This window comes from Orbicella franksi, chromosome 7 (genome assembly GCF_964199315.1).
Source record: "Orbicella franksi chromosome 7, jaOrbFran1.1, whole genome shotgun sequence".
In the NCBI taxonomy this organism is placed as follows: domain Eukaryota; kingdom Metazoa; phylum Cnidaria; class Anthozoa; order Scleractinia; family Merulinidae; genus Orbicella; species Orbicella franksi.
Genome location: NC_138151.1, coordinates 22,846,525 through 22,870,026, shown reverse-complemented (window position 1 = coordinate 22,870,026; position 23,502 = coordinate 22,846,525). Strand labels below are relative to the sequence as shown.

Below are 23,502 nucleotides of genomic sequence, written 5' to 3'. Positions count from 1 at the left end.
CCGTTAAAGTGCATATTTCAAACATCTAACCCCATTTCCGTTACTTTACTATATATGGCTACCTACAGGCAAAAAATGAGCCAAATCGATTTTTGGCCGTGTCCGCGATTTTTTCGATAATCTTTGATTTTTACTGACATTTACTCTTAAATGTTACTTGTACAAAATATAGTACACACGTATCTTTAGACTGCTGATCAACAGTAACGACCTATTTAAGACTTAGAATGTTAAAAATACAAATCTACCAAGCTTTTGTAAAGCGTCTGCTAGCTCTTTTTCAAAACGTCGAAAATGTTTCCTTAAAAATACAAGCCTAGAGCAATAACTAATACGGTAACATCAACAAACGTATGTTTCTATTCCTAAAAATCCTAAGAACCTGTAATCTCTGTTAACTCTCAGTATTTTACCAAGAAACTGTCTCACTAGCGTTATCCTTTTTCGCTTTTTTTATCGTATTTCCTCATTTACATGCCTGTTTACTCTTTCTTTTTATATGAAAGTTGCGCGAGAGGAATTTTCCAGTGACTTTGAAACGACCTTTTTGCAGCATAACTTCAGCTGGATCTGCTGGGCTTTGTCAATTGAGAAAGGTCTCAGTTGCTAAACTTTTTGCATTTAAATTGACAGCAGCATAAGTCACTGAGTGAATTGAAGGCATGAAAATCGATGATGTCACAGCCTATCGAGATACGTAGATACATGGGAATAAAAAGGGTAGCAAGTAAAGCAACTTAACTTGGTAGCTTAAGACTAAAGTAATAGTTTATCCATTTTCGAGCAAAACACCACACTATGAAAACTGATAGCGAAATCAATGAATATTTCTTGCTTGGGAAGTGATGAAAATTCTGCTAGTTTACACAACCAAGTCCTCGGCGTTTGCGTATAACTGCGTCTTGTCGAACATCTTCATGTTGATCAGCCGCTTAAGATGAAAAAAATAGTTACATCATCAGTATAAGTTAACTTACAGCTACACCACACAAATAGAGGCAACCGGGTATAGTACAATTGAAACATCATTCAGCAGCTGAGTCAGGCGGTGGGTGCGACAATCATGAGCATGCCCTAAGCATTATGTCGATTGCAGACAAAACTTCTTTCAAATCAGAAGCGATACTCTTCCGAAAGTTTAAGACCAAAGTCGAAAGGTTCGAGACTCAAGTCTAAAGTCGATATGATAATATATAACTGGAGACGTTGCATTTCTTATAACTATTTCCAAAATACTATCCAAATGCATTTTCATTTTGAAAAGCAGTGTTATATTACCAGCAGCTGCACGACCACGTTGTGTATTTATTTACTGCAATCTTTCACTTGCATTTGCACCCCAGCCCTAAGTCACTTTCGATGACCTTAAATACTTTGCAATTGGCTACTACTTGTTGAGCCAAAAATGTAACATGCTCAGATGGACTCCGCATCAACCACAGGCTGACGGAACTTAGCGCTTTATCCATTTACGAGGGATATAATATTATCGTTCTGAATGTTACTCCACAGCAACTTACTCCAGAAGACGTTGCCAGGTTGTTAATTCTTCGTGATTGCATGTGTTAGCAAGGTCGTAGATGATTGGGTCAATAATTCACTGTTTCGTCTGGTTCAACAGACGTTCTCGATAAAACAAGTTAAAAACAATGTGCCTTTTGTCTTACCCTATGTTGGTTCTCCATATCCTTAAGCTGGTTTTTCAAATCAGTGAATGTTGGTCTCTCATCCGGGTCATTTTCCCAGCATTTCATCATTATCTGATACCTGGGATAAACAAGAACTTCTGATGGACTGTTTCAATAAATTTCGATGTCAAGCGTATTTCCAAATAATAATCACTTTTGCCTAAATGGCTTTCGGAAAGAATTTCCCTTTCCCCTTGGCAAGAACGAAAGTTATGAAAAGTGACTGTACCCCAGGGGTACTCAATCACATCAGTGTTGAAAGGTGCGAATCGTTAGACTCAAAAAAAGTCCTATTAGGCTAAAACTCCCCCCCCCCCTCCCCCCAAAAAAATTAATGAAATAAATCAATGGCCTAGAACTCAAAACCGACAAAGGTTGTTTTACTTTGCAGAAAAATAACTAATTAAAAAAACAAAACATCAAAAGTATTCCAGACAGGTTTTGCATTATATTAATCTTGTTTTATTCATTCTATAATATCGATCGTTTGGCAGACAGCGGTCATTCCTAAATCGTTAAGAAATGAATTCTGCTTGCCATTTGTATGCAATTTATCTCTGTCCGATTTAGCCCCAGCATGCACTATCATACATGTACCTGAGTAGCCCTCCCCACCCCACCCTACTGGGCAATATACATGTAGTTTGCAGGAGACAGTCAGTTCCAATTCTGAGATAACGAATAACAACGATTGCCAACAGGTGGGAGGTTAGGTTCCACTACGCGGTATACGATTACATAATTGCATAACTGACCATAACTCGACGTATCAAAATCGCGATATTCTGTGCACTGCAGCCTTCCATAAAGCGCTGTCACTGCTGGTTTGATTTTCAAGAGGCAAAACTTACAGTTTGTCATCCACGTGTTGTGGTTTGGGCATTCGTTTCCCTTCCTGAAGCAAGCTTGCAATTTTTCTGCCATCCATTCGTGGATACGGTGACCCACCTATAAGAAAACAACAATGTCTCGAGTTTATCGGTAAAACCACAGGAACGTTAGATTTTGTTTGTCGGAATTATGATTGCTGCCTCCATCACAAACGGAGTAACGCAGTGTATTAATGAAAGAAGCACGTAATACGTAATCACTACTTCAACTGAAAGCAATCTATAAAAGCTGTTTAAAAATGAGAAAACTATTTATTACGTATTTCCATTGACTAGTGGGAGAACGTACATTTGCACCTGAAACATGATTGCGACCCGTGTTTTCGCTCTATTTTTGTTTGTTTGTTTGTTTGTTTTTTCTTAAGCATCTTCTCGTGTTACAGTAATTCATTTTCTGGAAAATTTCTGTTTCTTTTCCCGAACAGTGCAGAAAACCCATCGAAGTAATATGTACTTAAAGATGTTACCTATCGTAAAAATCTCGTAAAGGACAACTCCATAGCTCCATCTGTGAACAAATAAAATGAACGATGACTGAACAATTGATATACAACAAATTTGGTTGAAAATATTTTCCACGGTCACATTACACAATCAAGTTTTGATGTTATAAATAATTATGCCATTTATTTCTCAAACAGCAAGCTTCATGGATCGAACATAAAACTTGAAATCCTTGTTCAACACAATCCTCTGTCACTTATCGGGATTGGCAACCTAGAACAGGCTTAAAGAAAGTTCAGTTGTTTGCTTTTTGTCAACGTGGATCACTTCAGCAATAAATTGCATAACTAACGATGACGTGAACAAAGATGACTGATATTGTTTTAGTTTTTAAAAACTGACTACGCGAATTTTAAAATCCTTAAGTCAATCTTGAGATCTCTCTTCGATTTTTCGGAAGAACCAATAGAGTCTCATGATCACTTCTGACATAAAGTTTACTGTTGGTAGTTTGCTGTGTTTCTTATGGAACCATTGGCCAGTCGTGAGAGATCTACTTACACATCACTTTTGGTGGTGTACGTTCCATACAACAGCGCTTCATAAGCAGTCCATTTGACTGGAAGACGGCCCTAAAGATTGAAGTAGTTCGTAAACAATTCAATTTTAATGTAAATTAGGATCACATTTGCAGGAGAACCTCGTCAAGGCATAGGCTTGCACGCGCAAACAAATTGCCGCCTGTCTACGTCTTCAAAGATTTTTTTTTTCTGGCTGGTAAGGTTTTGCACTGTAACAGCAGGATGAGTCTCTCGTCTAGAGGCAACAAGTTATAACAAGGGAACATCAAGACATGATTGCTCATCGCAGTTATACACACAGCTTAATGTGAAATAAAAGCCTGAAAAATTCAGGCCTGAACGGGATTCGAACTCATGACTCCTGCGATACTGGTGCAGTGCTCTACCAACTGATCTATCAAGCCAACTGGGAGCTGGTTACATTGTGAGTTCGTAATATACTCGTATATGATAAAGAATGCGAATGAATATATATGAAAGATCGTATATTTGAACTGCAGAGAAAGATATGAAGACATGACTGATCATCGCAGTTAAACACATAACTTAAGGAGTTGTGAAATTAAAGCCTGAAAAAAATTCAGGCCTGAACGGGATTCGAACCCATGACATCTGCGATACTGGTGCATTGCTCTACCAATAGAGCTATCAAGTCAACTGGGAGCTGGTCACATTGTCAGTTAGTGGAGCACTGTACATTCATTTGCAAGAGAAGATCAAGGTAAGAAATGTACCTGTACCTCGACCTTTTCTCGGTTATAACCAAATTGGTCGACTTAGAAAGACTGGGTTCCACCCTAAGCTTGGATCAATCTTTGCGCATTTTTAGTTTCCGTCTATTTTTGCCATGTAATGAGAAGGAGAAGAAAATAAAGATTCCTTGCAGACTCGGACGAGGAACGATGGTAGTCATCAGATTAAAAGGTGAGTGCCTGTGCCATTTGGTAACAAATTTGACGGGTAATCACATTCTTGTGGCAAGATGCAGTCACAATAAATATGAAAGTAATCTCGACAAGAAACCGATCCCCCCTGCGCTCTTGAGCCAATAATTATGAACCTAGCACACGCTTCGCGAGGAATTACGCGGACACTTAGAATATTGGTGTGTTCATTGGGCATTTAAAATAAGATATAGAAAACTGTAAAGTTATGCACAGCAAATGCCAAATTGTGGACCCATAGCCAGCTGGTCGGGTAGCAACTGTCGTAAGGTCTCACATGAATGGCTTGATACCCTTTGAGAGGACAATAGAACAAACAACAGAAACAATTCGCTTCTTAGGATTGTTACCTTTGTCTTTTTCTCATAAATGTTGTCCTGCTGAACATCTCGAGCCATTCCAAAGTCTGTCACTTTACACGTTTCTCGTTCACCAACCAACACATTACGAGCTGCCAGGTCTCGGTGGATAATCTGTTACAAACGGAATACTATTTATTAAGTCTGAAACTAACATGTGTAAACATATTAGGTCTGCGGCTATAGGCCTCGCGCATGCGTCAGGAGTTAGGAACACGTGGCGGGCTCGACGGTGTACTTTTATCTCGTTCTAGTTTGCAGAGTCCCGTTTGTACCATTGTTTGGAATGAAAGTAAATTAGCATTAACCAAGGCCCACGGGATCTCTTTACAACATGGACACTAAAAGCCATAAGAACTAGTGAGGTATAAGCAATAAAATAACATAAATAACGCTTTAAACGCATGGAAATCTGGTATAACAATAGTAATAATTTCTGTTGTGAAGAGATTTGTCGATAAGCTGATTACGAAAAGTGGTGCTAAAAGATTGTAAACATATTTAACCTACAGATTTTGATGACAGGTAACTCATGCCATCAGCGATTTGCCAAGCAAACTTCATCAGCTGTTGTGACGACAGACTTGTTTGTGGTTTGATATCCGGGTCTTTGTAATAAGTGTCATTCAGTCCACGGCTCTTCCTTAGGTATCCCAGCAGGTCCCCATAAGGTACATACTCGATTATTACCATTAGAGGCTCTAAGTAAGTAAGTAAGTAAGTAACCTTTATTTAAACACGATAAGTAATTAAGCTTGCAGCTTGTGGGGTCGTGTGTAAATAAACAAAGAATAATTACAAAATAAGAATTAAAAAATTTACAATGTGAGATCTAATCTAGTTTAAAGAAAAAATTTGCAGCTAATAATAATTTACCTAATTATTGACATTATGTGACTAATAAACGTATACCAATTGGCAGTCGACTCATCTTCTGCAGTATATATTCGCAAAGCTAATGTTCCTGACCAAAGTAAGATTATTGATCATCTTAGAGAAGTTGTTTTTACCGTTCGCCATTCGGCATCCAATCGGTAAGAAATTCCCCAGAATTGTGCCTCTGTAAGATAGGGAGGATTTCTTGATATTTGATTTAAAATGAGGGATTTCCAGCTTAAGGCTGTTTCTTAAATTATAGGAGGATTGTGATTTTGCAATATGTGCAGTCATACAATACAGGGTGGTGAATCATTGTAGTACATTTTATAAATTAGTTTCAGAATGGAGTTCTTATAATAGGTTCTTAGAGTGTCCCATTTGGCCCTGGTGAGGGCTTCAACTGATGGTAGGTCTTTAGGAAAGTTAAAAATAGCCCTTGCTGCTCTGCAGTGTAGTCTTTCGAGTGAGTGGAAGTCATCTGAGCGATTCATGCCTCCCTATACGGATATACCGTACGTGACTGCAGGGATTATAACTTTGAAATATAGGTTCAAGAGATCTTACTTAGGTAAAAATCTGCTCTTCTTCTAGAAAAGAATAGACATTCAAAAGTAACTGTTTCAAACTGTTGTGAAAAACTTGGACGTATTTTCTTTATAATTGAAATAGCCTAATAGATGACACATTTAATTTTTTCGGCAAACATGCTAGATTCTTTGCGTATGGAACTTCTTAGCAACAAACTGTGTTTGATGTATACTTAACGACGGAATCACGTTCCTAATGTGAGAATTTGTCTATTCTTAAATCTAATGAATGGCCTTCTATGACAGGACGTACCATCAATGTTACATTTCTCATGTGTTCAATTCGCAATTTTTTAACAGTTTACCAGTTTCTGTGACACATCCCAGTAGTTTAATGACGTGAGGATGTGGTTTGAGTTGCTTCATTGTGTCAAGTTCTCTCAGCAAATCTCTCCTGTCTGATTCGGGAGAATTATCTGGAAAAGAACAAAACTTGAATCAGGCAGAAATGTTGAGCCAGTTTGGTGAATTAAATTCATACTCTAAAAAAAAACGTACGTTATCTCCTGACGCACGGGGCAATATATTTCTAATTAATCTACAATACGAACGTCAACGTTTCGTCAAAGAGCCTTATAAATTACTGAGACCACAGCCTTAATAACAATAAAACAGACCTGATCAACAACAAACAAACAAATAAAGATGTTTAAAGTAAAAGAATTTTCAAGCGGACATTATAAAAAGTGGATGACTTCTCTGCAACGAATTTTGATTTGATGAAGTACCGAACGCCAACGGCAACAATTCAGAAACCGACTTCTGCAGGTTGATAGAGTTTCTAAGCAAAACTATTCGCAAGCTAAAAAAACCAAAGGAGACCTATGGTCAAACTCGTGGATTAGGTAATCTAGAGATGAAATATATTGGTGAACTTGCAATTACTCGTGTATTATTAAATGCTGTTAAAACAAGCCGGGTTTGTACCATGCAAAGTCGCACTTAACTCACAAAGTGTAGGCTTTTTTCGTTGGCTTTTTTTCTGCACACATATTACAAAGACATACGTCCAGAATAGCTAGGGTGCAAAATTGCAGCAGAACATGGAATGGTAAAGGCTAAGGGTTTTTGGGTCACAGAGAACACTCCTGCCCAACAAATCATAGAATACTCTCCCCCCTCCCTCCCCCTTCCCACACACCCAGATCTTGATGTTGATCTGCCTGCTGGAAAAATTTGCATGTATTCAAGTCGTACGAGCTCACAAACGTTTTTCATTGCATTTCATTCAAGGTTATAGGTAAGGTTTCTTCTGAGACAGCACTTCTTTTCTAATGTGGAACCGCTTGTCTCTATATATATTGTACGTAAAATACATCAAAATAAGCAGACTCTTTTGCAAGCATTTTCAGTTTTGATCCGACAAATATGTCGACCATAAATATGTGTTCCAACAATAATAATAACAGCATACTGAAGTGTCAATGTATTTAGTATTAACTAATAATTGGGGACAAGCTCACAGGGGGTTTCTTTCCCTTTGTTATCTTTTCAATCAGGAAGCAAAAGTGTAAACAAAAGACAGGGTAAAAATCATTTAAGCTTATCAAAATCAAGTATTTGGGAGCTTTCTTTCCAAGTTTATGTGCATTTCACATCCCACTTAGAGTTCAGATCTATGTACTAAAATAAACAAGACAAGTATAGAGAACACAACTTTAATCTAAACTTAAATCGATGCCGGTTGAACATGGACAACTCGACCTGAAAAACTTAAGTGTTTAAACTGCAAAGCGGTAAACGAAGGTCCTGCTTGATTGAACGTTGGATCTCACAGCAGATCTAATTAGCCAAACTTGAAAAGTAAAACGATAATACGTCACTACTGCAAGGCTGACACAACGTCGTAGAGTTAAAACAATATTTCGGCTGGCCTCAGGTTTAGATGTTACTAAATTATAAAAATGAAATTACAATATTAGACAAAGGTGCCGATGTTTGTCTTGCATTCAATAGCCGTTTCGTTCATTAAAAGTTGTTCGTTTCGCTCATATAAGCTCATTGAGGTCGAGGAATAAGACACATTCTCATCAAAGCTTACCACATTAGCTTTTCAGGTCACTTTCCAGCAAACAATGCACATCTCCTGGTCATTTTGAACGCCTGGACGACTCAAATGCTCCTGAAATTCAGCCTTCAAATTGGTCATAATACTAATTCGAACATTCGTAGTCAACTCCACTTCAATTTTTTACACTTCGTGTAAAACCTACAAAATCATCAATATTCGGGCTGGCACGATGCACGCATTGAGTAGTAGGCTCGCACTGACTGCACAGTGACTATTCCAATATGGCGTCGGGCTCGGTTACTATTCCAATATGGCGTCGGGCGCGGTTACTATTCCAATATGGCGTCGGACTCGGACGCTCTCGTTCGGGCCGACTAATTACGAGCAGTGTCTACACCTAAGTGAGTGTGTGAGTGAGTGAGTGAGTGACACATTTGCATATCGGAGTCCCCGCAGCAAACACGTTTCTACGCTTCGCGTATCCACGAGTTTAAAAACTAGTTAATGAACCCTAACAATACCTAGCAGAAAAAGGAACAAAGACTTACATTTAAGCATTTTGACAGCAACCGTCGTCTTTCCAGGCCTGCCTCGAAGTCCTGTTGCCGTTCCCTTGGCAACCTGACCAAAAGCACCTTTACCAATTATCTTTTCTATAGTCAAGTGTTGCTTTTCAACTTCCCAAGAACGTGTTGTTGGATGAAGAGGCGCGTACTCGGCACTTTGAGCAACACGTTGTGTTTCGTCGTTGCCTGTAGTTGCTTCTGTTAGGTCCATGTATTCTGAGCGAAGCTGGGTGGAGTTACCGGGATTAGGACTACTTGTTTGGAGATCGTCCAATGCCATTTCATTCTGTAAAAATATGTAAGAGATATGCAAGCGCTTTCCACAGCATCTATTAAGGGCTCTTTCTCGCGATATTTAAAAAATGTTTCTGGGGTATTAAGTCAAAAGAAAGCTCGAGAAAAGGGTTTTGTAAGATATCAAACCAACACAGTAGAAATAATAAACCGAAAATAGACAAGGAAGTTTAGAAGAAAGGAGCACTGCAAACCTTGAAAATTTGGCTTTTTTTTTAAAATTTTTTTCCCTCTTAAACACACTTATAATTCCAGTGAAACCGCTCATAACTGCTGCCTACCATCCATTTTCTCCCCCACTCCTCCCCCAGCCCGCTTTTCAGGACACACATCAAAGCGTTTGTGTTATCTTTATCACTCCCTGAGACACAGAGGGGCTTGATGAGTTAAGGTATATTGATCCCCATGACAAACACGTTTGTTTCAGTTTGTATAGCGAGGTTAAACAAACTGTTTGTAAAATTATCTATAGCCCCCTTCCTTAGGTCCCCTTCCTTCCTTAAAATAATTATGTCCCCTAATCCCTCAAAACTGGTCCAGAACCAATGTCAATTTCCTGTGGCTGCCTTTCTAAAGAAATCAACAAATGCACACCAATAAACGGCCACTGGCAATGTTGTTCTGCAGAACTCAAAACCATGGAGTTTCTTCCGCGTGGAAAATTTTCATGGAGGCCGCGATTTGCATCCTTACAAGCACTATTGCCTGGCAACGGCATTCCAATAGTGCCCAAAAAGAACATTAACTTAATACGACAAACGAAACTGAACCCGCCTTTTGACAATCAAAAATTACGCCGTAGAACTGCTTCATTGCTTTCAGTAAAAAACCGACAACAAAGACTTACGTCATAAACACCTCTCTCTTCTTTATAGCGCCTGAAATACGGAAAAGGAAATATATTTAAAAACTTGAAAACTTAAATATGTCATACGGAAAATTGGCATTCGACTCCTCTTTTCTCAGTGTTTGGAAATGTGGTCAAACACAGCCTTTCGTGTTTGATGTATTGCATCATAAATAATCAAAGGAACAACTACTATAAAAGCTGACAAGGCAAATATAACATGCAAGAAATCTTGAACAACTTGATGAGATGCTTTTGGCATTATTGATCTGCGGTGAGCCATTTTTTATCCCACAAGTGAAAAGCAACCTACCTCTTTTTTTCCAGCAGTGCCTAAGAAACAAAAAAATAGTTAATCAAGCTTCATAGTGGACACAGTATACATGTACTAGCAATGAGACATAACGGCGGAGAAGGGAAAAAATACACTCTAAAATATATGACGGTTTTACCTTTCTTGTGTAGCCAAACGATGCAAAGAATCAGGCAAATGATTATAAACACAAGAAATCCAACTACAGCTGCCCAGATGACGTCATTGCACGAGCACTTGCAGTCTCCCACAACTATGACAGAAAAATGAAAACCGCCCAGTTTAATTGGTTTCCTTAATGTTGATCGATCTTATTGGCAACAGGCATACAAATAGGTCACTTCATTTATCCACTTAGAGCAAGAGAATTTATCGAATATACAATACCTTCATGCGTCTGTATGGAAAAGGAATACTACACTGATTTATAATACTTCCCAAGCACAAATTAAAAATACGGGCGGATTTAGGGGGATTGATTGGGTGGCCACCTCCCTGTTAAAGAAGCAAAATACTCAGGAGAGGAACCTCATTGTAATTTGTAATTTCTACTTTGTGGTACTGCTAGTATTGCTGGTGTATCACTTTTAGATTAGGTTCCAATTCTCAAAATGCACCATTTTGGGACCATGCCCCATTGATTCTGCAGTCCCAAGTTGCCAGCCAAATTCTGGATCCGCCTCTGCGTAACATCAGGCGATCGACTTGGTTTGCACGTTGGTTTTTACACACATTCCAAACTGACCTGGAAAGTTTCAGTCTTGTTACAATTCACGAGCTCTACCGTCACTGTTGCCTATAAAACTCATGTTAGATTTTAAAATTGCAGCTCTTACAGGTGCTGTAACATACTGATAGAAGGCATTGAATTAGAGGCCATGCATGGCCAATCCAACTCCAGCCAATTGCAGCCATTGTAGTTGGCCTAGATCTTACGGCTGTTAGTTTAAGAGTTATCATAGGGCTTGCAACCAGAATACTTGAAATATTCCCGCTTTTGAAACATTACGAAAATGGAAAGCTATATTTTTTTCTCTCGGAGATGAATCGCGAAGATATCGGGAATGAACAACCAGTTACAGTGCATTATTTCGCAGTTTTTTATACATTAAAGTTATATTGAGCTGCCATAAAAATAAGAACAAAATGTTTTACCTTTGGTGCTTGAAGTGTCCGTGGGTGCAGGAGAAACTTGTTCAATAGAATTGGGATCGACTTTGAATCCATCAAAATTATCTTCTTCTGCGGCTGTCTTCAGAACATTCAACACCTCACTAACGACCGCACTTCGGTTGAATTTCATCTCAAAATCTACGATAACGCTGCCACACCTTAAAACAAAAAGATCTCATTGCACTGTGAAAAACCTATGGCAAAACAGGAATGATAACTTCCTGAGCTTCTACCAGGACTAAATCATGGTGCTAATAATTGATAAATTTGTTAAACGGTTTAAGAGCAACAAGAGCGGGGCTAAATTAGTTTATTTTATATATATTTATGTTTTCTAAAAGTATTGACGGACTTGTTTCCGAAACCAAATATCCCTTCCGGACTACCCTTTTATGACACCGTTTTTGACTGCTACCTGTTTTTTAAAGAAGAGTGTAGAAATAAACTGATGCGATAGTAAGAAAGATGATTACTTTTTTGTGCCTGTAGACCTATAAATCTTTGATAAACATACAAGAACAGCGCTAGCAAGTAAATAATTCAGGCATTTCCCAGTGAATGTGAAAGTATAACACCTTTTTTGTCACCTGTTTCACTAGTTTGTTCCTTCACACCTTCACCTGAATTGCATTTACTTATAGCAACAGAAGCCGATGCAGTATATTGCTAAGCTCGCCATGTGAGTGCAGCTCTAGGTGTAAAACATACACTATTAACCCGAGTAGCTAAACAAGGGCTAGAAAATACGATCTAGTTTACCGTCCCAAACGTCACAGTATTACCATCTTCCTTGTTTGGTCCTTTAATAACCAACACCTCGTATACCTCATAATTAAGTTCACAAAACACAAACAGAATGAAAAAGGATTTATCATACCTACTAGCTACAGCTTGGGCGGATAAACAACCCAAGTGTCTGACACGCTCACAAGCCTGAAAAGAAAAATATTAACTCATTCAAACCATCTACTGATAGCATAGAAAGTTTCCATGCGCGTAACATTGCATGCAAAAGTTGATAAGTTAAAATTTCACTTCAATATTCCATTGCATTATCCTGTAACACTTGGTATGAGTACATAAATACGCGCGTTCAAAGATTTTGCGGCACCATGATCTTTCTAGTTTCCTAAACCAAAGAAGTTAAAATGAGAAAAGAGTCAATTTTTTATTTGTCAGTGTTAAAACTCTACCACTCTACCTTGTTTGACCACTCTAGCATTATTTTGTTTAAGTTATAAAAGTTATTATAGTTGTTCCCCACCCCCCCCCCCTCCCCCCACAGCCCAGGCTAAACAGGTTTGCAAATACATATTTTGAAACAGTTCAATCATTAAAATTTGATAATGGATGATGAAAAATTCGTGACTATTAAGTTATCAGATAGCAATGCTCACATAACATAAGTGCACTACAAATTATGCACATGAAAGAGGATTCCGCTGACATTTTCAGCCTGTGATTACGGTGTCTTTGTTCAGGCATAGTTTTGAAAAATGCATAAACAGTGCGGCAAAATATAATATGACACACATAACATAACATGACATAATTGATAAAGTACACGAAAAAATTACTCCATTCTGATTGGTTGAGAACAGTGCAGTTTAAGTGTAACACAAGTGCAATTTTGTGAGGAAACTTCGAAAAATGTTTTCTCGAATGAGAAAAAGTGAAAGATCTTCCGGCACTTCCTCCGCACGAATTTTTTCATGCTTATATTTTTAATAAGTAATCATACGGTTTTTCTCGTTCAATTTGGAATTAATTTGCACTTGTGAGTTCTGAAACTGAAACTGCACTCGCCGAAGCGGCTCGTGCAATTTCAGCTTTTTCAAAATGTCACTCAGGATATCCATAAAACCAACCAAAATACCAACCACTTAACCCACCAAACCTTCACCATATTTAGTCCGCGGGGGAGGGGGGGGGGGAGGGATGCAATATTAATCAAACGTACATGGCATGTAAAGTCACGTGTTAATCACTCCTAAATTCTTTCACTTTTCAAAAATTCCGCCATCTTGCATTTCGCAAAATCATCAGAAATGTCAGGACAGTTCCAAAATTGATTTCTAACCACTCTACCTTGTTTGACCACTCTAGCATTATTTTGTTTAAGTTATAAAAGTTATTATAGTTGTTCCCCCCCCCCCTCCCCCTACAGCCCAGGCTAAACAGGTTTGCAAATACATATTTTGAAACAGTTCAATCATTAAAATTTGATAATGGATGATGAAAAATTCGTGACTATTAAGTTATCAGATAGCAATGCTCACATAACATAAGTGCACTACAAATTATGCACATGAAAGAGGATTCCGCTGACATTTTCAGCCTGTGATTACGATGTCCTTGTTCAAATTGCTTCCCAGGTGTCGCTGGTAATATTAGTGGTTCCTGTACGTATTATCCCGTTGTAACAATGTAGAAATAAAAAAATGTGTAGCGGGCAAATCTTATCCGCGGCATCACTAGATAAAATTAACTGAAGCAACTTAATGCGGATGATTCTTCTACTCCAAAGACTTTCAAAAGAAGGTGTAGCACACGTCAGTTTAAGTTATTTTATGTATTAATAGATTGTCTGCGACATCAAAAACAAAATAACTTACCAAACTGGGAAACTTTTTCTCAACGTCTAATCGTTCATTACAGCTCTTATCTATGATCGCCGTGGCGGAAATGGTGCTCTCTACAACTTGAATAGAAACTAAATACATGTAACACAGAATATCACCAGGTAATGGGGAGATACGCAAAGTATGAAACGTAACTTCTGCAAAGATGGTAACCTCAACTCTCTAACCACAGAGATAAAGCTAAAACATGCGCTGACCTGAATCACACAGTACAGCCCACTTCAGCCATCGTACTAATAATCTTGCAATAACGAAGTATGTCTGAGTATTGAACGTGTCCAGCGTGCAAATATGTTGACCAGTCTAATCATACAAAATAGATTTGCATGTTCATGCAGATAATACAACGAGGTCCCTTAAGATTCCAAATCTTGAGTTGAACATGACATGGGTGTTCTCATATACGGAATTTGAACCCAAAATGTCTGGATATTAGCCACAATAATATTTCCTTTTTTTTCATTCAGTTTTTTAACAAAAATCCCAATTTAAAAAATCCCTAAAGTGGTCGGTGTCGCTTAAGGGAGCTTTAATTACAAATTTTTCTGAGAACGTAATTGAGGTTTCCCGAATGTGGTCAACTGTAAACTCGCAAATGTGTGTTATTTTTAAACTATCCAAACATTTACAGGCAAACATTTTTAGCAAAATATTTTCTTACATGTTCTTGAGTTCTTGTATTAACTATTTTTGTTTCACTACGAAAACCAAATAGTTGTTTTCTGAAAATTCCGGCTATTTTCGTCTTGGCGTCTTATCTCAAACTTTTGCACCAATATGTTCTCGTAGACATAACTCTAATCCGATTGTCTCCCGCTGGTTTCCGTTGTTTCTTAGCTAATCAGAACCAGTTTGCGACTTTCACTCGTGGTGAAAGCTGCACCCCTTTTCGTTGGTATGCTTTTTGTCTAGCTTCCTAGAATAATAAACACCTACACAACAATTTTCTGGGTAACCAGGCTTTAATAAAATGCTTCAGGTCCATGAATCAGAATTGCCATCAACTAAGAGCACTCCAATAATAAACACAAAAACAAAACCCTCACCTTTAGTCGTTGGCTTTGGCAAGGTGGTTACTGTAGTTTCTACAGACTCTTCTGAGAGTGGAAAAATAACACATTTTTCATACAGAGCTACCAAACATTTTCATTGCGGTTGTATTTTGTTCAGAAATCTAGGCTCGTTGCATTTTTTAATTGAGGGATTTCCATTTCTCAAGAAAAAAAGGCGGATGTTCTTCTCTATAATATGGGTGATGAATCCTGAATAAAACAACCGCTTTGAATATGCGATATGAGAATTTTGATTAAATAAAAACCTTCTTCAAGTTAGAAATGCAGTAAATTGATGCAAAATGATAAGGTTAGTTTGCAGAGTGCACTAACATATATCGTAAAGTTTGTGGGAAATTTTGAAAAGTTCTCTTTAAAGCTATTTTCAGTGGCTTCGCAGCAGCAATGCTATTTCTTTACCATAAGAAGTTCCATATGGAATCCTACCGACGGTTTTATAAAATAGTCTTAAAATTTGATGGAAAAACACCATGACTGCAATATCTAATAATAGTATCATACGATCTAGATTCCTTCTGACACAAAATCCTTTTACAAAGCAACAAACTTAGGCACCATGAGAGAGTCAATCAGTTAGCACGGAGTAGAAATATTAAGGATTATGGGAGAAGCTGCAAAAAGTTATCTTTTATGTCATTTTCAGTAGCTCCACTCCAATTCTCTATGTTTGCTAAAGATGTTCCACGTATGGGCCTTCTATAAAATTATCTCTTACAATTTTAAGAATGAGTGCCGTGACTGCCATATAGCGGAGCCCCATACTCATATAAGAAAGAAAAGGAAACCCCCATGAGCTGATTTTCTCATGGTTATCATGACCAGCGGTATTCCTTGCGGGCGCTTACGCACGACGGCGACGGCGACGACGACGACGACGGAGTAGCGCAACATGGCGGCCATACTCTAAATAATAGTTTGACAGAGACATGCAGCCTTGGTTTACCATATCGCGGGCTCAAGTTTACAGCTCATCGTGATCATGTGTATTTTAAGTTGACCGCTTTTCAAGTGCTGGTTTTCGATTGGATCGCGGGCTCATGTCAGGTTGACTTGTTGAAAACAGGGCAGGATTGTTCGGAAGCCGGTTAACACTAACCCAGCATTAAAAGTTAACCGAAGTATAACTTTTTCTTCTATACAAATGTTTTTTGCTGCTTTGTTTTGTGCATATAGTGATTATTAAAACTCAAAACAGAGGGCCAAACAATGTAAAGAAAACCTGAACGCAAAGTTGCAAAACTCCAATCAAAATTTTACCTTTTCCTGAATTAGCTTTATTTGGCTCTGAACAACCCGGCCCAGGGGCTACGCTTTTAGGTTGGCCTAAATCTATATATTATTGCAATAAAAGCTATATTGCGTGATTAATCTTGTAAAGTGCCTTATTTAGCAAACAAAACAATACAACCTACCAACACGTAACTGGACCGTGACAGTAACGTTTCCTAAAGAGTTTTCGGCAAAGCAGGTGTACCATCCACTATCATCTAACACAGTCTCAGGAAACTTCAGAGTGTTGTTGGTATTTATCATAGTGCTCGGCGAAGTTTCGTTTCCATTGTACCAAGTTATGGTGGGATGAGGATTTCCAAGTACTGGGCAAAGAATTGATGCTGAATCACCTTCAGACACATCAATAATGTGACCTTCTTCCTTGGTAACCGCTGGAGGATCTGAAGGGACCAAACAAAGAGAAACCGCACAATAAGGCCTTTGATGTCAGAACCGTAACTACTGTTGCCTAAGGTGCAATTTTGATGTCACAAACATGCTTGCAACTGGTCCAGATATTCTGTTCCTGTACACAATCTCTGTTGTAAAATGCCACTGGAATATTTTGAGTTTTCCACCACAATTGTCATTGTCACACTATAACCTGTCTCAAAAAAAGAAAAAAACAATAATGCTGGAGTAAGACGTGTGTTAAGAAGCTTTGGATTGAGACGTTCTCCAAAGCTGACCAAATTTAAACGGGAATCAGTACACAATATTTGTATTCTTGGTACTGGACGGGAACTAGCTTGTAACTGAGGGTGATACGTGGAGTCGTTTCAAAATTCTTATGACATTAGTCTTTTTTTAATGATATATCCCGCATTAGCCTTCATGGCAAGCTAGTTCCAGTCCAATACCGAGAATACAAATATTGTCTATTCATACATGAAGACCGTTTCATTAGCACAGGTACAATAAGGTATTTGTTATATCAGATTAGTGGTCAACAAAATGATAATCACCAAAAGATTAACAAAATTCATTCCAGGGCGCCTGAAGAAATCCCGGAATACGGAACTGCAGTTTGGAGCATCATGCCATATCCATTTATAACAGGCTGGTAGAAAGGTTTGTTTTTTTCTGGATGAAAGCACCAGTTGGTTGTGCAGTGGTTATGTCAGAAAAGAGCACTCTTACCTTCTTAATACTTCAGAAGCAGGCAATAATGGCTTTTAACTGATACACCTTTTCACTCTCACTTGTAAATTGCTTTTGAAACATTTTTATGCAAACGTACGTTTAATAGTAGTATGACCATGAGATTACACCTATACAAAAACATAAACAATGTAATAGTTATTTTCTTACACTGCACATCAATGTCGACCATTGTAGAGTCCGCTCCACAAGTGTTGTTTGCAGTGCACTTGTATTCTCCAGCTTGAGCCCTAGTTATGTTGGTAATGTTCAACAGATTTCCCTCAATAATTTCACCACTTTTGACGTTCCTCCAGATAACGGTTGGATCAGGAATACTAGTTACATTACAGTAGACTTCAACATCGGTCCCTTCCACGGCGATAATATTTTCTGCCTGTTTGACAGTGGCTGCAGGAGCTGTGAAAATGAATTCATGTAACATATAACTTTACCTGAAAGTCATGCAAGGAAATTAAACGGGAAAATGGTCCCAAATTACGAGGTCAACACTGAGTTCCAGCCTGATTTTGGAACAAAGCTGCTACTTTGTGAGTTTCTTCTTCAACTGGAGACCAAAACACAAGGATAGAGCGAAGTTCACACTCTTGACATTCAGATCTCAAGTTCAATGCCCTGACCATTGGGCCACTGCATTATGGAGAAGTATTTGTTGTAATCCTACGGATGTCTGTTCAGCGACTACGCAGATACATTGCAACCTGTGATGTGACAACAAATGTCTAGTAGAAAACACAACTAGACTGCTTGCCCTTGCTCTCTGTGTTGGAAAATCAATAAACTCGACTACGCCTCGTGAAAAGTGATCAATTGGTATAAAATATATTACAAGTCTGGAAATGATTAGGACGGTTTGGCCTGATCAGATTATTCACCGTGTGTTATTGGGCAATAAGCTTTACGTAGACAGAACGCTCTTACGGCAGAACTAGGATTATACATGAAATAGGTATCCTGACATTTTTTGGAGGGGAGAGATAGAAATATCCTAAAACAATGCCGCTATTCATTTCACGTTGCCAAAACCAGAGCTGAGCTATCAGCTGGTTCTTCTGATGGTTGTTAGTAAAATGATAAATAAGTGAAAAAGCAAAGAGAATTACCGTAAGAAAAGTTTTTGTTTGGCGAGCCTAAGTAACACTCCAATTACACAGACTCTTAATAGTGCTCCGATTGCCTGAATAACACTCCGGCTAGCCTGAGTAGCACCCTGACTGTTACTCCGGTTAGTCAAAATAGTGCTCTCGTAGCTTGAATAGTCTACAATGTAGATCTTTAGTGGTACTGATACTTAATATATTCATGCTAACATTTGCCACCAAAATAAGTTATGCGAGCTCACCAAGAACAGTCAAGATGGTGTCACTGCTTCTTCCAGTATCTTGGACAGAATTATTGGCCTCACATCTGAATACAAACTGGCCAGCATCTTCCATTTTCTTTATCACTGTTCCCAATCCCATATTGCAAATTACAGTATCATTTTCATATAGCAAATAAGTATGGACTGCTGGGTTAGCTTCAGCGCTGCATGTAAAGTTTATGATGATTCCTGCACAAATTTTGTTTGTTGTATTTGTAGCTAAATGAACATCGTCGGGCTTATCTAAAGACAGGAAAGAACAAAATCAAAAAAGTTAAGGCCAGAAAACAAAGCATGTCATAGAAACCACTTTCATCGTTGAAAAATAATATCTTTCAATCAATATGCAGATCTTGGGTCTCTATATATTATACAGTAATCATTATTGCTGCCAAGCAAGTTACCGTTTACATTCTCATAACAAACCCAACTGTCCCAATGCATTGGTTATCAAGCTTAACTGACAATTATCATAATTTAATACGTCACACCAAACGTAATATTTTAGTCAGCTTGTCTTCGGGAAAGAACATTTATCATGGCGCAATCGATATCCACTGCAGGCATGCCCTTTCCCAGCGGCTGTAGGGAAACGTTTTGGCTGATTAGGTCTTTTCCTGGTTCTTTCTCCTTCTTCTTTTCACTTCTTTAGTGATTCTTTCTGCATTCTAAGAGGTGCTTTTCTATAACGATGGCGAACGGAACCCTCACCGTATAGCAAAATCTTTAGTAGGCGGTAGTATTTCATTCTTAAGCGGCTGGTCTCAATGGTGATAATCTCGGCCTTTTGGAGGACCTCGAGGTTCTTAAAGAAGTCACCGCGATGGCGTCCATACGTGCACCAAGTCTGGCATCGTACAAGAAAATAATGTGCTGATCATTTTGATTTATTTCAGATTGCTGTTGTCCCAGGCTGGTTTGCAGTCTCCATAGGTGGAGTTTGCATTGGCCAGTCTATTATCCACTTCTTAGTCAATCATAGAATCTGAAGAGATTGTACAACCCAGATAGTTGAACTGGTGGACAACTTTCAGCTTGGTCTGGTCAATGAATATTCTTGGTTGACACTACTCTTCTTTTCGGGGGAGGCTTGCCGATGAGTTCAAGTCTGGAAAGCAAAGTTTTTTCCAAAGCAAGAAGTTATTCGCTGAAACGCTTTTAAGTTTTAGTGTGGGGCACGGGGGCATTAGCTGCCCCAAAGTCTTCCTTTGGTCTGGTAGACGTCTTAGGTTGAAGAGACTCCCATCAGTGTGTAAACGAATGTATTTCTCGTCATCTTTGTCCAAGTCTCACCTGAGCATCATGCTGAAGAGGGCTGCGAACGGTGTGAGGGCTACGAGGCGTCTCAGTTTGAAGCCGTTTGATGGGCTGTGACAGTTCGTTGCTTTGTCTGATCTGGCTGGATCATGTTCAAAACCAGCGGCAACCTGGCTTTTCCAGGATTCTCTAAAAGACCGTTTCTGCTCACGATGTTTCGGGCAGATCGATGAATGTGTTTGACTCTTCTCCTATATCTGTCTAAGGACATGTCTGTTTTGCTACGGTTGCTTCTGAAGCCGCACTGGCTTTCAGAAAGTTGAGCTTTGGCAATGAACGATACAAGATTGTTCAACAACAATCTTAACAAAAATGTAACTTCGATGGAGAGCTCCATTTTCTGCTTTGTTCTTGTACCGGGTAATGGTAACTCCACCACAATGGTCGTTTACCCTGCTTCCGACAAAGGGCAAAAAACTTGTGTAGAGAGCTGAACCTCCATTTTTCTAGACCTCAAGTGGAACACCATTAACCTCGGCGACTTGACCGCTCATCAGCTGTTCTATCTTGCAGTTCTGTGGTCTCATCATGTTCAGTTTTCACTAGCGGTTGCGCCATGCTAAACTTGTAGGGTCACGAACAGTGCGTTTACACTGTAATTGGCGCTGAAGTGGGTGTGGAAGTGTGTAGACCAGTGCCTTAAGATAGATTTCTTATCAGTGAGGGCTTCTTCCCATCTGCACTCCGTATGGGGCTTCACTTGTGGTAAGAGTGGTCGGTACACAGGGTTAGGGTTCCCACGATACTCGCCCAAGGGTGCAAATAGCGCGTGTCACCCAAGCGTGCGCTGTGCCAGGCTGAACCACCACACGTCCTGGATTACCCGCACCTTTCGTTGTATGGGTCTGCAAGCATGGCGGAAGGCTTATTTCTTCATTGGTTTGACCAAGTGTGTCAAGATTATGTTTGTAAGCCGAATCGTAAATTAGTCAGGCATCCCTGACCCGCGTAGCCCCCTGGGGGCTAGGAACTGTTTCGAAAACATTATGGGATAGGTAGAAAAAAGTACATGGCGAGAGAGTTTTGTAATTGAGAGTGACGTTGAAAATATTTTTTTTTAAGAAAGCAGTTCCGACTCGTCAGAATATTGTCTGAAAAAGTATTTCTGACAAGTGGATCTCTTCTTTGCTAGCAATTCTTGGAAATCAAGGTCGTTCTCTTAAAAACCAGGCCTTGTTCTTGTTGTCTCCAGGACCTGTCGGGAGAGTGCGTATACACTGAAGAGGGTGGTGTGTTGTTGGTCTCGTAGTTGGAGACGCATAGAGATGAGGGAATATGTATAAAATAAACCCATTTTGTTGAACCACGTGAAGATTGCTTCGTGTATTTAAAAGATGCGCCCTTTGAAAATGGCCGGAAATCATCTAATCCAGTTCAAAACCTACTTCCTCGTGTAATTTTCTCTTTGTGTCATTGCTTAGGCCTATGGACTTGTTACAAGGGAAAGGAATTCGAAAACTCTCTTACAGCAATCATTCAAATACACAGGCAAATATAACGGTCGACTTCATAATCGTGGACTGATCAGCACTTTTAGCCTTCTCGTTAAACTTAACATTAAGAAATTTCTAAGTCAAAGATCTAGTTATGTTCTTACACTGCACATCAATGACCACCACTGTAGAGTCCTCTCCACACGTGTTGTTTGCAGTGCACCTGTATTCTCCAGCTTGAGCTCGGCTGGTGTTAGTGATGTTCAATGGGTTTCCCGTAATATGTTCACCAGTCTCGACTTTTGACCAATATACAGTTGGATCAGGAATACCTGCAGTCACATTACAGTACACTTCAACGTTATCACCTTCTTTGACGACTTTACTTTTGACCTGCTTCACAGATGCCGGGACTGAAAAATACAATCAAATGTAGATCTCTTATGCATGTCCTTCGCATGGAATCAGATACGCTTAGGTCGGTGCTTCAATGTAAGAAAAAAGATTGATTAGCAGACTTTTGTAGACAATCTGAATTTTTTATCTTCCAGATGATGCAGATATGAAAGGATGTGCCTTACAGCTGCAGCAGGTAAATCCTACCCTACATCTCAAATCTCCCTCGCCTTTCCCAGCAATCTTCTTCCGACTCCCGGCTTGATTATACATGGTAATCTTTTTTCACTCATTGGATACTTGAAATACATGTAGATCCTTGCGATGAAAATGCAACATAGTTGAATAACTTCACACTTACCATCAGTAGTCAAGGTAGTATTACCACTTTTTCCAATCCCTTGGATAGAATTATTAGCCTCGCATTTGAATACCAACTGGCCAGCAGTTTCCATCGTTTTTAGTCGTGGATACGCGAAGCGTAGAAACGACTATTAGAATGGGGCAGAATATGCAAATGTGTCACTCACTCAGATGTAAACAAATCGATATGTCGACGGCAGACCAATTGATATCGATTCTCTCAAACAATGCCGGAACGCCTAATTGGACGTTTCTTCGAGAGAGTTTCGATTTTACTCGTCGCGGAAGCACATGCAGTGTAGAGAAAGCCGAAGGAATGATTATGAACATTGAATGCCAAGAGTCTTTCACTCCTCGAGACGTTTACTCGTCGATCCTGCAAGCTCACGGGGGGTTTATGAATAGTGAGCCTTTTACGAGTGAATCTTACGAGCGAACCTTTGAGCGAACCTTTGAGCGAACCTATGAGCACTCATATCAGCAAAACTATGTATCAAACGTAAGCTCGAACAAAACTACTGGAAACATCAGTAGGAAAACTGATTAGTTCATCACAGGCAGTGAAAACACTCTTGAGGCGAAGCAGAACGAAACGCAGTTAGAAGACTTGCCGGATGGTAACAGAAGTCATGGAAAATTACAGAAACGAAGAAGTAGGTCAAAGTCCACTCGTATTAGCAAAGGCTCCCGCCGTGATAGGGAACCATCGAGGTTACCGTGGAAGAAAATTTTAAACTTATTTAACAAGAATAAAGCAATTAAGAGGTATGTGAGATCTCATATCGTGAATAGTGTGCCACATTCATCAGCGTTGAAAAAGATTTCATCGTTTGATTACCGTAATTATCTTAAAACCAGAATGTGTAGAAGTAAACCAGTTGGAATGACTCGTGCAAAATGTTCAAG

The 23,502-nt window shown here is 39.1% G+C and overlaps 3 protein-coding genes across 3 annotated transcripts in view; all 3 read right to left on the bottom strand.

Annotated features, from left to right (window-relative positions):
* LOC145492554 (fibroblast growth factor receptor 2-like) overlaps positions 1 to 19,271 on the bottom strand; it is a 128,813-nt gene extending 109,542 nt beyond the window's left edge. The window contains exons 1-2 of the mRNA XM_081472002.1: positions 19,067 to 19,271; positions 17,875 to 18,123 (exon numbers count right to left, since the gene is read on the bottom strand). Of these exons, the coding sequence (XP_081328128.1) occupies positions 17,875 to 18,123; positions 19,067 to 19,187 (370 nt within the window). The 5' untranslated portion in view covers positions 19,188 to 19,271. The remainder of the gene's footprint in view (positions 1 to 17,874; positions 18,124 to 19,066) is intronic.
* LOC145492553 (fibroblast growth factor receptor 1-like) lies at positions 856 to 16,921 on the bottom strand. The gene is made up of 16 exons (XM_081472001.1): positions 16,704 to 16,921; positions 15,265 to 15,315; positions 14,192 to 14,271; positions 12,454 to 12,509; positions 11,559 to 11,734; positions 10,518 to 10,656; positions 10,091 to 10,121; positions 8,932 to 9,235; positions 6,678 to 6,788; positions 5,417 to 5,607; positions 4,898 to 5,020; positions 3,584 to 3,654; positions 3,046 to 3,086; positions 2,540 to 2,636; positions 1,668 to 1,767; positions 856 to 931 (listed from the first exon to the last, which is right to left on the bottom strand). Exons 1-16 carry the CDS (start codon positions 16,822 to 16,824, stop codon positions 863 to 865), a joined length of 1,761 nt encoding a protein of 586 aa, XP_081328127.1. The 5' UTR covers positions 16,825 to 16,921; the 3' UTR covers positions 856 to 862.
* A 2,651-nt stretch (positions 19,272 to 21,922) lies between the features above and the next one.
* The window catches only part of LOC145493675 (igLON family member 5-like), a 2,753-nt gene continuing 1,173 nt past the window's right edge, over positions 21,923 to 23,502 (bottom strand). The window contains exons 2-3 of the mRNA XM_081473144.1: positions 22,595 to 22,724; positions 21,923 to 22,250 (exon numbers count right to left, since the gene is read on the bottom strand). Coding sequence (XP_081329270.1) covers positions 21,973 to 22,250; positions 22,595 to 22,724 — 408 coding nt within the window. The 3' untranslated portion in view covers positions 21,923 to 21,972. The remainder of the gene's footprint in view (positions 22,251 to 22,594; positions 22,725 to 23,502) is intronic.

What these genes read in the sequence shown, in the direction of transcription:
- LOC145492553 (XM_081472001.1), bottom strand. Translation starts at nt 16,824, where the DNA reads ATGATAAATACCAACAACACTCTGAAGTTTCCTGAGACTGTGTTAGAT. An exon ending in ACCGTCATATATTTTAGAGT is followed by an intron (nt 10,122 to 10,517) that starts GTATTTTTTCCC and finishes TCCGTATTTCAG; the next exon opens with GCGCTATAAAGAAGAGAGAG. An exon ending in TACACCACCAAAAGTGATGT is followed by an intron (nt 3,087 to 3,583) that starts GTAAGTAGATCT and finishes ATTTGTTCACAG; the next exon opens with ATGGAGCTATGGAGTTGTCC.